The sequence below is a fragment of the Elephantulus edwardii genome, unplaced genomic scaffold (genome assembly GCF_000299155.1).
Source record: "Elephantulus edwardii isolate Elephantulus edwardi_28Jun2011 unplaced genomic scaffold, EleEdw1.0 scaffold00088, whole genome shotgun sequence".
NCBI classification, from domain to species: domain Eukaryota; kingdom Metazoa; phylum Chordata; class Mammalia; order Macroscelidea; family Macroscelididae; genus Elephantulus; species Elephantulus edwardii.
The window spans coordinates 5,329,155-5,342,146 of record NW_006399838.1 but is presented as its reverse complement, the minus strand read 5'-3'; the positions used below and the strand labels follow the sequence as shown (position 1 = coordinate 5,342,146).

The 12,992-nt window shown below is 40.4% G+C and overlaps 1 protein-coding gene across 2 annotated transcripts in view; it reads left to right on the top strand.

Annotated features, from left to right (window-relative positions):
• Positions 1–12,992, top strand: part of FNDC3B (fibronectin type III domain containing 3B) — a 406,030-nt gene that overhangs the window by 232,315 nt on the left and 160,723 nt on the right. For both annotated transcript variants that reach the window (XM_006890351.1, XM_006890350.1), the window contains exon 5: positions 6,099–6,175. In XM_006890351.1, the coding sequence (XP_006890413.1) occupies positions 6,099–6,175 (77 nt within the window). The remainder of the gene's footprint in view (positions 1–6,098; positions 6,176–12,992) is intronic.

The following is a 12,992-nucleotide window of genomic DNA, read 5'->3' as shown; positions in this document are numbered from 1 at the left end:
CGTGGAGTTTAATCCCCCCCTAGGGTAAGCCCCTTGCCCTCTAGTTCTGCTTTTAACAAGCATTTCTCCAGAGCAAATCTTTTCCTTTTCATATATACACTTAACATTGGCCTCAGGTCTGACTTTCCAGTTTCCCAAGGTCTGTTCCTTCTCATGTCAAGTCTCTAGCTCTCCACTTTGAGGGCTATGACTGACGCTCTGGTCCTTGAGTTGCATTCTCTTGCTTGCTAACGGTGAGGTTTCTTCTAATTCTGCTGCTGGCTTTGCTTAATTTAATGGCAAGACTAGCCAATCTCCATTTTTCCTCAACGTTCCATCTCCAGAGTAATATATCATATGGTCATCCGACTCAAAATGGCCCATGCCAATCCATCTCATCTCACCAATGCCTAGTATGTCAATATTTATGTGTTCCATTTCTTCCTAAACAATATCTAATTTTCCTACATTCATGGTTCTCACATTCCATGTCCCAATCACTAGTGTCTGCTTACAACTGTTCCTTTGTATTTCCATACCTGAAAGCTCAACCTCAGTTGCCCTTTCTGTTATCTACATGTGTTCTTTTGTACATAGGGTTTTCAGAGGCCTCCTATTTCAGAAGTGGATGGCCAATCCTTCTTCCTAGTCTGTCTTAATCTGAATGTTCAGATTTAGAGAAGTATCAGACAGACCAGCGTTTTACAGAAAAGTGAAAGATATATCCCTTATTGTGGAGTTAACCATTCGTATCAGTGTTGTCCCTGCCCTTGGCACACTCTCCAAAGTACTGAAGAGCAGTGGTGTCTCTCTGGAGACTAAGGTACATTCTCTTTTCAGTTCTAGAAATTGTGCATCAGATTCTGCAAGAGCTTGTGCAGTGCAGTATCTTTGTTTCCTAATAACTTTCTCAAATATAATACTCTTGACACTCTGAAGGGAGGGAGTTATGGTGGCCAAATGTTAAGAAGCTACTCTGCAGACCCAAAGGTATGTAGTTTGAGTCCACCACCCGTTTTGGGTGGGAACAGAGAACAGTCTCCTTCAGTGAATCTAAAAACCCTCCCGAGGGTCAGCTGTGAATCCCCTCTGGCTCCCCAATTCATAACAACTCTTTGAAAACAGAAACGGTTAAACTTACATCCTTCGGTTTTCAGATTATTTGATGAAGTCTACATATTTACATATATGTTGTCTATATATATTTACATGTACACTTAACAACAACACTAGCATATACATACTCCTATGTAGACCTCTTTAGCTATAAGTCTTCAGTGTGTTTACTTAAAGAGGGACTCCTGCTACGTTTAAGAGAATATTATTTTCCCCTAAAAAATGTGCTAGTCTGGATTTCTCAATATAGTTGATTGAGAAATTGAAAAGACCACATGGCTTGGGGATGGGAAGAAAGGGGGTGATCATACCCAGAGTTGGTAGTTTGAACATAACGAAAAGAGTTTTTCTTGCTTTTCTAAGGATCATGTTAAGTCTTAACATGTTGTGTGTGTATTGGTTAATAAAAACAAAATGCACCGAGTCCTAGAAGGATAGGGAGAAAAGTTTGTGTTAATCAGGATTATAGTGATTCCAGAACATTCTTAAGCTCAGTTGATCAGAGGCAGTAAGCTCACTGTTGTAGGATGGTAAGCATTCAGATAGACCATGTCTTCTCTCAGGCTGGTGTTGCAAATGCGGTTTTATTTTGCTAGCTGTTATGCTCCTGAATTCTCCAGGAGGCAGTAGTCGTTTCAGAAAGGAGCAGAACCTGGGAGCCCCAAGATGTGCACTTACGTTTTAGTAGCCATTGCTGGGTTTGAGTCACCACCCATTTTGTGGGGGAACAGAGAACAGTCTCTGCAGTTCCCTTTGAAAGGATTTTGAAGACAGTGACTGAGGGGTGGGGCAGAGAGCATGCTAAAATCATTCAGCTCCTCTGGAGATCAAGGTCACGAAGAAACCTTTTCCCAGCTGTAAATCAACTACTTGTCCTCCATTCTTTAAAGCATTTTACACAAATGACTGTTGCAGTTTTACGGGTCATGCCTGGGGTTAAGAGTCAGTTTGCGTGGTATACATTTTGGTGATTAAAAAGCAGTATTTTATTGAGATGGTAGCATTTCTGTTCACACTCAGTATTAGAAAATACTCAATTTTTAAAAAGGAAGATTTGTTGCTTATTAAAGCAATATTTTACAGAATGCTTATTTGATTTCACTACATTGTCAAAAAAAATAAATTTAGTTATTAAAACGGAATTGTAACAAAGCAATGAAAAGTCTTTAAGTAAAAATAAATCTGAAGAATGATATTGATGATCACTAGCATTTTAATGAGTGATTATTTCACTGAGCATTTTCTGCAAGCCCTTTTATAGGTATTACCAAATTTAATTCTAAATCCATCTAGAGGTAGGAATTATTGTTGTCATTTATTATTGTTCAAAAACAGGAGACTCAGCAGGGCTAAGTATATTGTCTAAAGTCACACATAGCAGATGTGAATAATGTGCAGAGGCCATGCTTTAAATGGAAAAGAACTCAACACCTTGACTTTTCAGACTTCATAGGATACAAGCCTAAGCTGAAGTAATTATCCATGATATTTTTAAAGTAAGCTAGTTTACATGGAAATACAGGTGATTCTTGGGATTTGCGATAGTGTGTTCTATAAAGTTGCCAGAAACACCGGCTGAATGACTTTTGAATCACCGTTCCTGGGGGAAATACAGGGTTAGTTTCCTGTATACTTGTAGTCAAAAATTTTCATGAACTGACCAGTACGTACCTTGTGTTATGTTTCTGTTGAAATATATTTAATGTTGATTCATTAGCATGAATCAATGTGAGTTAAAATGCCCACTAGCATTAGAACTCATGCCTGAAAAAGCTAGTCTAACCCACATCTTTTTCCATAAAGCGCTTTATTTACCCCTTTGCAGTTATAAATGCTAGACAGCACTTCAGCACTACACTTTGGGACCATTTTAAGCAGCAAGATCACTAAGAGGAAGTGCAAGATGCAAAAGAAATATGACACTAATTATATCACCACAGGGATAGTCATTCACGGCATGGAGGCTAAAACAAGAAGGAAGGGTATCAGCTTGTTTGACTTCAGCTGGAAATACGCACCTCAGACAACTCAATTTTTGGGTTGTTTTTTTTTTTTTAAATCTGTGATTTTGTCTGCAAATGGCTGTACATACTCTGCTAGTGTTGACTGATTTTGTGATTGTAGCCAGTAGGTGAGTTTGCTGATAGGAGTTTTTAGACAGTGAGGATTTTTATTAAGTGAACACCTAAGTGTCTTAGTGGCATTGGCAAAAATGTTGAAGCTGATGAGAAGGTGTAGGAAGACAATGTCTGTGGAAGTATTTAAATCATATTTTAGAAAGAAAATATCATCATGAAAAAGGACACATCTCTGTGTCACTGTTTTCTTTGTTTTAATGTATTGCCAATATGTCAGCATACGGGGCACCTCTGTGGATTAGTATGTACGTAAAGATAGTTAGGTACTTTAAAGATGGAGCAAACGGAAGTCATTTGGAATATTACATGAATGTAATATGCATCTTTTCTGCCTCGCTTTTGTGGTTTTTTTCCTGTAACACTGAATTGTACTTTGAGGTAAAAGATACACCATGGTTACATGTTAATCTGACTCTGGGCGGTGGGATCTGTCTTCTGTTGCCAAGAAAAGTATTGTATTTTTCTTGGTTTTTGTTACAGTTGAGTAATTTTCATTGCCAGCAGCACAGTGCACATTAGGGGAGAGCAAATAAACAACACAAGGAACTTGGTGCCAGGAAGTCGCACCCCAGACAAGAAACCCATAGCCTTGAATTGACTTGTGGGAGACTGATTGCTACCAAATCCAAGACTGGTGACCTGTGTTGATTCTTATACTTCTAGAAGTGGAAATCATTTCATCACAAGATCCTTGGAAAGGGGTTATGGATTGATGTTGGTGGTGTGGCAAACAGTTTCTTTGTAATTCATTGTTAACTCATCCTGTGTCTCAGGTAACTGCTTTGAGTGTTAACTTGTTTATTTTAGATGTTTGATTATCATTTGCTGAAGTTAACACAGGTTTCTTCTGCTGTCCAAGAAGTAGAATGTTCTTAAGAATCAATCCTTTTGTAAGCAGAAATGATGTCAAGAAGCAGTTACATTATTATTTTATGTGGGAACATTTTTTTAAGCATCTCTAGAACCAAAAAAGAGTTCTGGTGGCTTAGCGTGGCAAAAAAATCAGGCTGACAACCCAGAGGCATGCAGTTCGAATCCACCAGCTGCTCCACGGGAGGAGGATGGGCAGTCTCCTCCCGTGCGATTTACTGCCTCTTAAAACCCGCCAGAGAGGCAGCTATGACTCAGTTCTTACCAGTGGTACTCTACAACAGCGAACTCGCAAAATAATCTACCAAATAACACACCAGACATAAAACAGCATTAGTAAGTATTGCTCATAGACGCAGCTCAGCGCTGTGGCAGCGTTGCTGGGTGTGGTTGCCAGGAAAGGAGGCTGAAGATGCGTTTCTTACTGCTCAAGGTGTGCTCGGTGGCTCACTGTAAAATAGATGTTGATCAGAGTTTTAAATTTCTTTATGAAAACAAAATCTTCATCTTTTCTTACTGACAGTAGATAGCAATGTAAGGTTTTTGTGTTTGTGAGGTTGTGTTGTGTTGGTTTTTTTTTTTTTATTGAAGTGGCATAAAATAAATTTTTGATGGGGAGGAATGAGATACCTATATGTTGAAGCTTGTTTGGAAATAATTCAAATATTTTGGGTAGGAACATTTCAAAGAGTGCTTAGAAATACTCCTCTCTGCAGTGTAACTCGAGGTACATCTCAGATTCAGTTGCTTTACAGTGTTTTAAAAGTGTCTTCCCGTCTGGATTAACACTGAAATTACTAAATTTAGATCCATCACCGAAATTACAAAAACATAATAATTGACATTAGAATCATAGGCAACAAGCTTATAGACACTTTTAAATCAGAAGAGATAAACTCATAATAAAAGTAGAGTTTTGAACCCATTCATTCTGGCTTCATTCCTTGCTGAGAATTTATATTTCCACTTCAGGTATACAGGATAAAAACCAGCATTTTTGTATATTCCCAGGTACATAAGGGCCATCTTCAGATCACATTAAAATGTAGATTCTTATTAGGGGATTGGTTAACCTAGAATGAACTGCTTTCTAAGCCCTGTCCAAAATGAGTTTTACCATTTATTAAAAATACAGTCTCTTAAATACAAAAATGGAATGAAAACTTTCCCACTTTGTTAACAGACTGTCTTTTAAAGTTAGTTCTTTTAAAAATGTTGCTGTTTTTGAAAACATACATGGGTAAACTCACCAGCACGCACAGTTTAAGGCATTGGTTACCTTCCTCGTGTTGTACAAACATCCCATCCTGCTTTCCTGATGGTTTTCCCCTCAGTAACACAAACTCACTGCCCTCTGAGGGCTCCCATCTAATCTTTCTATTTGCTCCTTTCAGCCTGCACTTAATAACCAGCCTGGGTTTATGGAACTTGAGGTTATGAGAATAATGAATAGTGAAAGAGTTCTTAAAGTTCTTTTTAGTGTTTTTCCTTTTCTTCTGTAGTTTCAAAGCTAGAGAATTCTTTTTCACCAAGAATTTTAGGTCTTTAAGTTCCCACTGAGATTCCACGGCCATCAAGTTGGACTGACATGTAATGATTCTATAGAGCCAAGTACATATGGTGTCCAGGCTGTGATCTTGTCAGAAGCTGTTTCAAGCACATCTTTCTCCAAAGAAGCAGCTGGTAGACTTGAATCCCGGACCTTGAGGGTAGCACTCAAGTGTTTTAACCACTGTAAGAACAAGGCTTCTTAGCTCTCCAGCTCCCCCCGGGAGAAGGGTGAACAAGCTCCTGTCATGTGATTTATAATTTCTGAAAACCTATCAGAGACTCATCTGTGAGTTGGTTCTAAGTCAGTGACAACACACCAGTTATGAAAAGAAAGTAGTCAAGATGATGAATTCTCTTTAGCTTTGCCAGCGCGTTGGAAATATCACTGATTATTGGATATTGTCTATTTCTTCAACTGTTAATCTCTTGCTTTATTTCGTTTAGGACCCGCTGAAGTTCCCATGATGTCACCCAACGGATCCATCCCTCCCATCCACGTCCCTCCAGGTTACATCTCACAGGTAAACTATGCGACGCGCTTCTCTTCTCCTTCACTGTTACTGTTCCAGTAGCGTATATATTGAGAAAGAAAAAACAAAAAAACCCACCTTTTTTCCCAGGGGTTAATGTCTTTATGATAGTGCCATCATTATTGTGGTGAGGAGTTAATTACTAAGTCTCACCTTCCTCTTCATGGTCTAATTACAAGCAGGGTCGCCACTTCCTGTGTCTTAGCACTTGACGGGCCTGAGGGTCTGAGGGAGGGTGAACCAGCAGGATTCGCACACTCCCTTCAGTCCAGTTGGGGTTCACGCGTGGACATTTGGCTGCTACCCTATTGAGTTCCTCAGGGATTTTCTTCCATTTGTTCCTCAGTTTACAGAAGCAAAATATTCAGACTAAATTAGTAAAACTATCAAAAGAGGTCCTGGTAACATAGTTAGAACCCACTCTGCTGCAAGAGTCCATTTCTTCATAAAGTGGAATGGCTGAGCTTTGTGAATTAGCTAGTATGTTTTGAAAACTTGGCTGTTTGTATATAAATTCCTCTGAATTTTTGGTTTTCTCTTAAGTAAAATGATAGTAATAGCAATCTCAGTGGTATGCTGAAAGGGTAACGTCTAAGGTTATAATCTTTTACTTGGATAATGTATAAAATGCCCTGGCTGTCTGGAACGTTCTTCTGGATGTCTGTAAATGCACCTTAACTTTTTCTTAAATTCAGTATAATGTGTCCACTTGCAGGCTCCCCTGCATAGCTGCCTCTTTAACTAATGAAGTAATCAGCTCTCTTCCTCTTTCTTTCTGCTTCCACTGGTCTTCCTTCCCTCCCCACTAGTATAAACACTTCATGTTCTAAGTGGAGTGATATTAAGAGTTGCCTAAATTATGTGCAGTTTTTACCACCCAGAGATGATAACCACTCCATCTAGATTTTTTTTTATACTTACTTTTGACTTTTCAAGTGATTTAAGAATCTGTGCTTTTCAGTTTTTAATTATTTCACGAGGATGAAAAAAATTGGCTACTACATAGGAAAATTGCTGAGGTACAGGCAGAAATAAGGAGAGATTTATCCTTCTGCAGAAAAAGCTTACCCATTTTTTTTACTGTCTAAACCATATTGCAGACTGTATAATTTTTTCAATCCCTACTTTTATGTGAGCCAGTTGGACATCTTTTTCTTTTCTTTCTTTTTTTTTTGAGGAGGAGCCCTCTTTTTGGCATCACTGCTAGTGCATGACTTGTTTTACACAAATCTTAGTAATATCGTTGGAGGGAGAAGTGAATATAGAACAGACTCTTCCAGTGTTTGAACACAAGGTGATGATCACCAGGTAACAAAAAAAGTAAAGACTATAGAACTTCGAAAAGCCTGTTTCTTGTTCTGTATGGATGTTTCATCAAACATGTAGGGTTCAGGTCTCATCATTCGGAGGGCAGAAATCACACCTTCACTTTCACTTCAACTACAGCGTTTCTATGAGTAGAAATTCACTAGATAGAACAGAGCTTTGTTTATATTGAAAGTCCACTTAAGGAAGACTAGGAAGACCCTCTCATGACCCAGTGGTAAGCAGGTAAGCAGGGAGGCAGCCGGCCTAAACACAGGCAGTTCAAATCTAGGTGCTTCACTGGAGAACGATGGGCAGTCTCCTCCAATACAATTTACAGCCTCTGAAAACCTGCTGGAAGGATTCTGACTAGAAGGCACATAACAACCATAGGAAGATCCTCTGTAAAACTTAGTGGTGACAACGGGCATGAGAAAGAACCAGCTTGAGGATGTTGCAGGATAAGGCAAGGCTGAGCTCTGTTCATGGCGTTGCTAACTTGCTGGATGATACTTCAAGAACAGTAACAGTGAAGGCAGAGGGTTTTGTCCACCATGAAGAAACTGTAGGAGGTTTTTCGGTGTTTGGGGTCGTCCGTGTCCGTCCCCCCCCCCCCCCCCCCCCCCCCCCCGTTGTTGTTATTTTTTGCCAATTGTTTGGAAGTGATTCTGTTAGTAGTGTAAGGTTTGTATGGACTTCTAGGGAAAATAAGAGAATGCTAGACTTTGGTATATTTTTTATTCTGAGAAACTGCTAAAGAAAATTCAAGTAGAAAGGGTAAAAATAAAGCTGTAAACTTTCTTGAAACTGATGAAATACAGTGAAGCATTTTTCAGCTCAGAAGTACAGAACAAAATGTTAAAAGATATATAATAATAGTAGAAATATAGATATCATATCAGTAATTGAAATTGTTGTTATTATGTGCCATCAAGTCACCTTTATATACAACATAGCGGCTCTGTGTATACAGTAGCTCTGAAGCCTGCCTTGTCCTAAGCCAGTCTCACTGACTTTGACACACCTACCCCTATTACCCTGGTTTCTGTGTCAATCTATCTGATCCTGGGTCTTCCTCTCCTCCATGGTCCCTCTACCCTTCCAAGAATGATGTCATTCTCCAATGACTTGGTCCCTCTTGGCCACATGCCCAAAAAGTATGTGAGACAGAGCTTCAAAATCCTTGCCTCTTAAGCAGCAACTTGGTTTCACCCTCTCCAAGACTGTTCTCTTGGCATAGTATAAATATGATTACAAAACAGTTATATTTATATTGTTGTTATGTGCCATCGACTCACTTGAGAGTCATAGCAACTCTATGTACAGTAGCTCTGAACCCTGCCCTATGCTAAACCAGTATCACTCTCTCTGACACACTTACCCCCATCATCTCAATTATTGTGTCAGTTCATCTCGTCCAGGGTCTTCCTCTCCTGTGCTGTCCCTCCGCTCTTCCAAGCATGGTCTCCTCCACCAAGGACTGTCCTCTCCTGGCAGCATGCCCAGAGTATGTGAGATGGAGCTTCAAAATCCTTGCCTCTAAGCAGGTTGGCTTCACCCTTTCCAGGACAGACCTGTTTGTTCTTTTGGCGGTCTGTAGTCTGTTCAGTACTCTTTTACAGCACCACAGCTCAAAAATAGTAGAAATTAAAGAATTTGGATCCATAAAGGAGAAAGACAGTCTCTCGATGTGTTGGGCTCTCTGATCATAAGGTATGCTTGTGACTGGCTTTCAGTGGAGGCACTGCATTTTTAATGATACATGACAGTGAAGCATCTGAAAAAAGCCAGATTGCTATTAAGATGAAAATGTGATTAGGAAACAATAGCATTTGTGTACTGCATCTTCTGTAAGACTGGTGGCATTACCTTTTAAAAAAAATGAAGAGGATGGAACCAAGTATAGAATATTTTAGGAGACATGTCATTACTCAGAGCAACAATATATTGTTGTTCTGCAGTTGAAATTTAATCAGTCTCATACATAATGTACACCCACACTCAAATACCCCTCCAGGCTGTACATAGATAAGAAATCAGCAGTTAATATCTCTTTCTGAGAGTTAATTCTCCCTACATGTTCCCTGCCCAAAATACATAAAAATACTAATACAAAGGCCCGCCCACCAGATCCTGTTTGCTTCCCACCCACAGCTGATTGATTGTGAGTGAAATGATTGTGAGTGAAATCAGAAACAGCCAGTTGGCTTACACGCGATTGCTAACACAATCAGAAATGCCCAAACAGTTTACACCCAGCCTTCGAGTAAATAAAAAACACCCTCCAAGATCCAACTGCTCCAAGCTGGAGTCTCATGCTCAGGCAGGACCCAGCTGACTTTTAAATACAAAGGCCAACCCATCAGATCCTTATCATTGGACCGAGACAGAGTCATGATGGCTGGAGACGAGATCAAAACTGTCAACAGCTTCATCTTGCTTGGATGCACAACTAACACCCTTGGTACCAGTCAGGAAATAAGGAGAAGCATTGCACTGGGAAAAATCTACAGTTAGGGACCTTTCCAGAGTATTGAGGAGTAGTGATGTCAGGTTGAAAACTAAGGTGTGTCTGATTCAAGCCATAGACTTTCTGATTACTAGCTATCCATCTGTGAGCTGGACATTAAATACGGATGACAGAAAATGAACAGATGCCTTTGAACTGTGGTGTTGAATAAGACCATTGAACATCCCACAGACAGCCAAGAGAATGAACAGCTATGTCTTGGAGATGGTACAGCCGGAGTGCTCTTTGGAAGCAAGAATGATGAGGCATCACCTCACATACTTTGGGCATGTTTCTAGGAGGTGCGGTTCCTTGGATATGATACTGGGAAGGATGGAGCGTCAGTGAAGGAGAGGTGGACCGTCAAGCAGGTGAATTGACATAGTCAGTACTACAGTGGCTCGTAGGTGTCTGGAAGTGTGAGGCTCGCACAGTTTAGAACAGGCTTCAGATCTTTTGTTTATAGAGTTGCTATGTGTCGTGCTTGACTTGATGGCACCTAACAACAACAACAACAAAATACATATGACTCAGTTGGAGTAGAGAGTTGAATGAATACTGCACACATAATAAAGTTCTCTAGTTGAATGTACACTGGTGGCCTAGTGTAAGGTTCTGTGCAGCCAACCCAAAGGCACGCAGTTCATATCCATCAGCTGTCTGTTAGAGAAAGGTGGACCTTCTCCTCCCATTCAATATGAAGTCTCTGAAAACCCACTGTAGGGTCAATTGTGAGTTGGTTCTGATTTGGCAACATGTAACAGGAACAACAAATTGAGTGTGTGAGAGACCCCTAGTGGCATGATCTGTAGAGTTGTGCTGTAAACACGAATGCAGCAGTTCCGGTGGTGCCAGAACCATTCTCGTTACAGGGAAGTTGTTTTGTTTTGTTGGGCTTTTTAGTGCCGTGTTGTGTGAGGTCCTCTACACCTGGCCTTGATCTCCTTTCACATGAATCGCTCCACACTGTACATCCTGGAACCTCCACTCACTGCATCCATCCTTCCTTTTCTTAACCACACACCTTTGCGCCCAGTATGCCTCTGTGGCTTTAGGAATCTAGAGGCCCCACTTTATCTGATTCCCAGTCATCCTGCCATGTCTGGTGCCCTCCTTAGGGTGGCCCTTCCAGAACCTCCAACATGGAAATGGTGGTTCGGGTTTCGGTCTGGATTTCTGACTTATTTGGCCCCGTTTATGTGATGGAGCTTTCAGGGCCTTGCCAAGAGGCCTTGGTATCTGCTGTGGTTAAATCCTAGCATCTATACTTGTCTGGTACATAACATGTACTTGATAAGTGGTTTTAAATGTACGTCATGGTCCCGTTTGAAAGAAAAGTAACTGTGTGCACGTGTTTACATGTCTGTGTACACGGTGCTGCTATGCTGGTTAAAATAGTTTTTAAAAAGAACACTCTCCAAACAAGGAGGGAGGACACCAGATAAAAAAAAGACAGTTGTGGTGGTGTTGTGGAGTCGGAACCAGCTCATAGCTGACCCTCCTGGTGGGTTTTCAGAGGCATTTAATCTCATGGGAGGAGATTGCCCGGCCTCGTCTCGCATAGCGGCTGGAGGCCTCGAAACACATGCCTTTGGGATTGCAGCGCAGCAACTTGCCACTGGGCCACCAGAGCTCCCTGGAAAGACAATACCATTTGTTAATTGCTAGTACTGCTTATTAACCAGCAGTGTTCACTAGCTAGATGTGTTTGCCTTACTTTTTGGCAGTTTGAATGTGGGTGTACCTATTTATGCAGGTACAGTATTAAAACATCCATTTCTTACAGGACGTTCCATTTAAGAAAGGAAAGACGGTTGATAGCAGAGACAAGTGAATAAGTAAATACCAACTGAGTTAGAGGACCAATTCTAAATTATGGCAGATTCATTACATAATTTATTACTGTATCAGAGGTACAAGTTAAAAATGACCAGAATCTAGCATTTTCCCAAGCCTTTTTGTGTTGGATGGTGGCTCTGTTTTATACTGTATTGGAGAAATGAGATTTAAGGAAAAAATAATCTGATTGACATTGAAGGGAAGTGAAGGATGTGTGTGTGTGTGTGTCTGTGTGTGTCTGTGTGTCTGTGTGTGTCTCTGTGTGTAGGGATGGAGGTGTTTCTTCAAAGTGTGTAGGGATGTGTAGGGATGGAGGTGTTTCTTCAGACAATTTAGAAATGGATTTCAATGAGACAAAATTGTTTCGTCACAGTCATTACTGTCACCGACATTCGGAGCAAACATTTGGCAGTGTTAACATGGTTGAAACAATTGGAGAACAGGGCGAGTGATATAATTGCTAACAGCATGGACTTTCTTGAATGTTTCATGTTGACATTCTGTCTGGCTTCTTCTCGTGCAACTTTTGCAGACTTTGCTTGCTGTGTATGTGAATACCAGCCTTACCTGGTAGAGGTAAGGATTAAAAGATTTTATTTGAGGAGGCAGCCCACTTACTGGATAACGTAATTTGTTGCCATATTGTTGTATTGAGTTGTCGCTGACCCTCCATCGGACAGTCAAATCAGAAGGGAGGAGATTGCTTCTCTTTCTCCCGTGGAGCAGCTGGTGGATTTGAACAGCCTGCATCTGGGTAGCACAGCTCTTTGCCTGCGGGCCACGAGAGCTCACTTGAATAGGCGTGCAGTTCTGTGTTAGCTGTTATACTGCAGCTTGGCTGTGTTAGAACAATTTCAGTACATTCAGCTGCCCGACTACATACTGAAGTCATGAGGTATGAAGCAAACTTTTCCTTTCACTCTATACTGACCATGAGTTTCTTTAATCTTGACTCTCTTTTTTTTTTCTTCTTTTTAAGCCTCATCATTAACTTGTTGAGCAATTTATTTGCAAAAATTTCTTAAGCAGATGCCTTGAGTTTCATTTTCCATGCTAACTTGGTCATTTAGGATACATTTCTCAAATGTTATAGGAAAAACTTCGTGTTGATCTCAGAGCTTAAAAAGCCATAAGAAAGAAAGAAGAAAAAAAAAA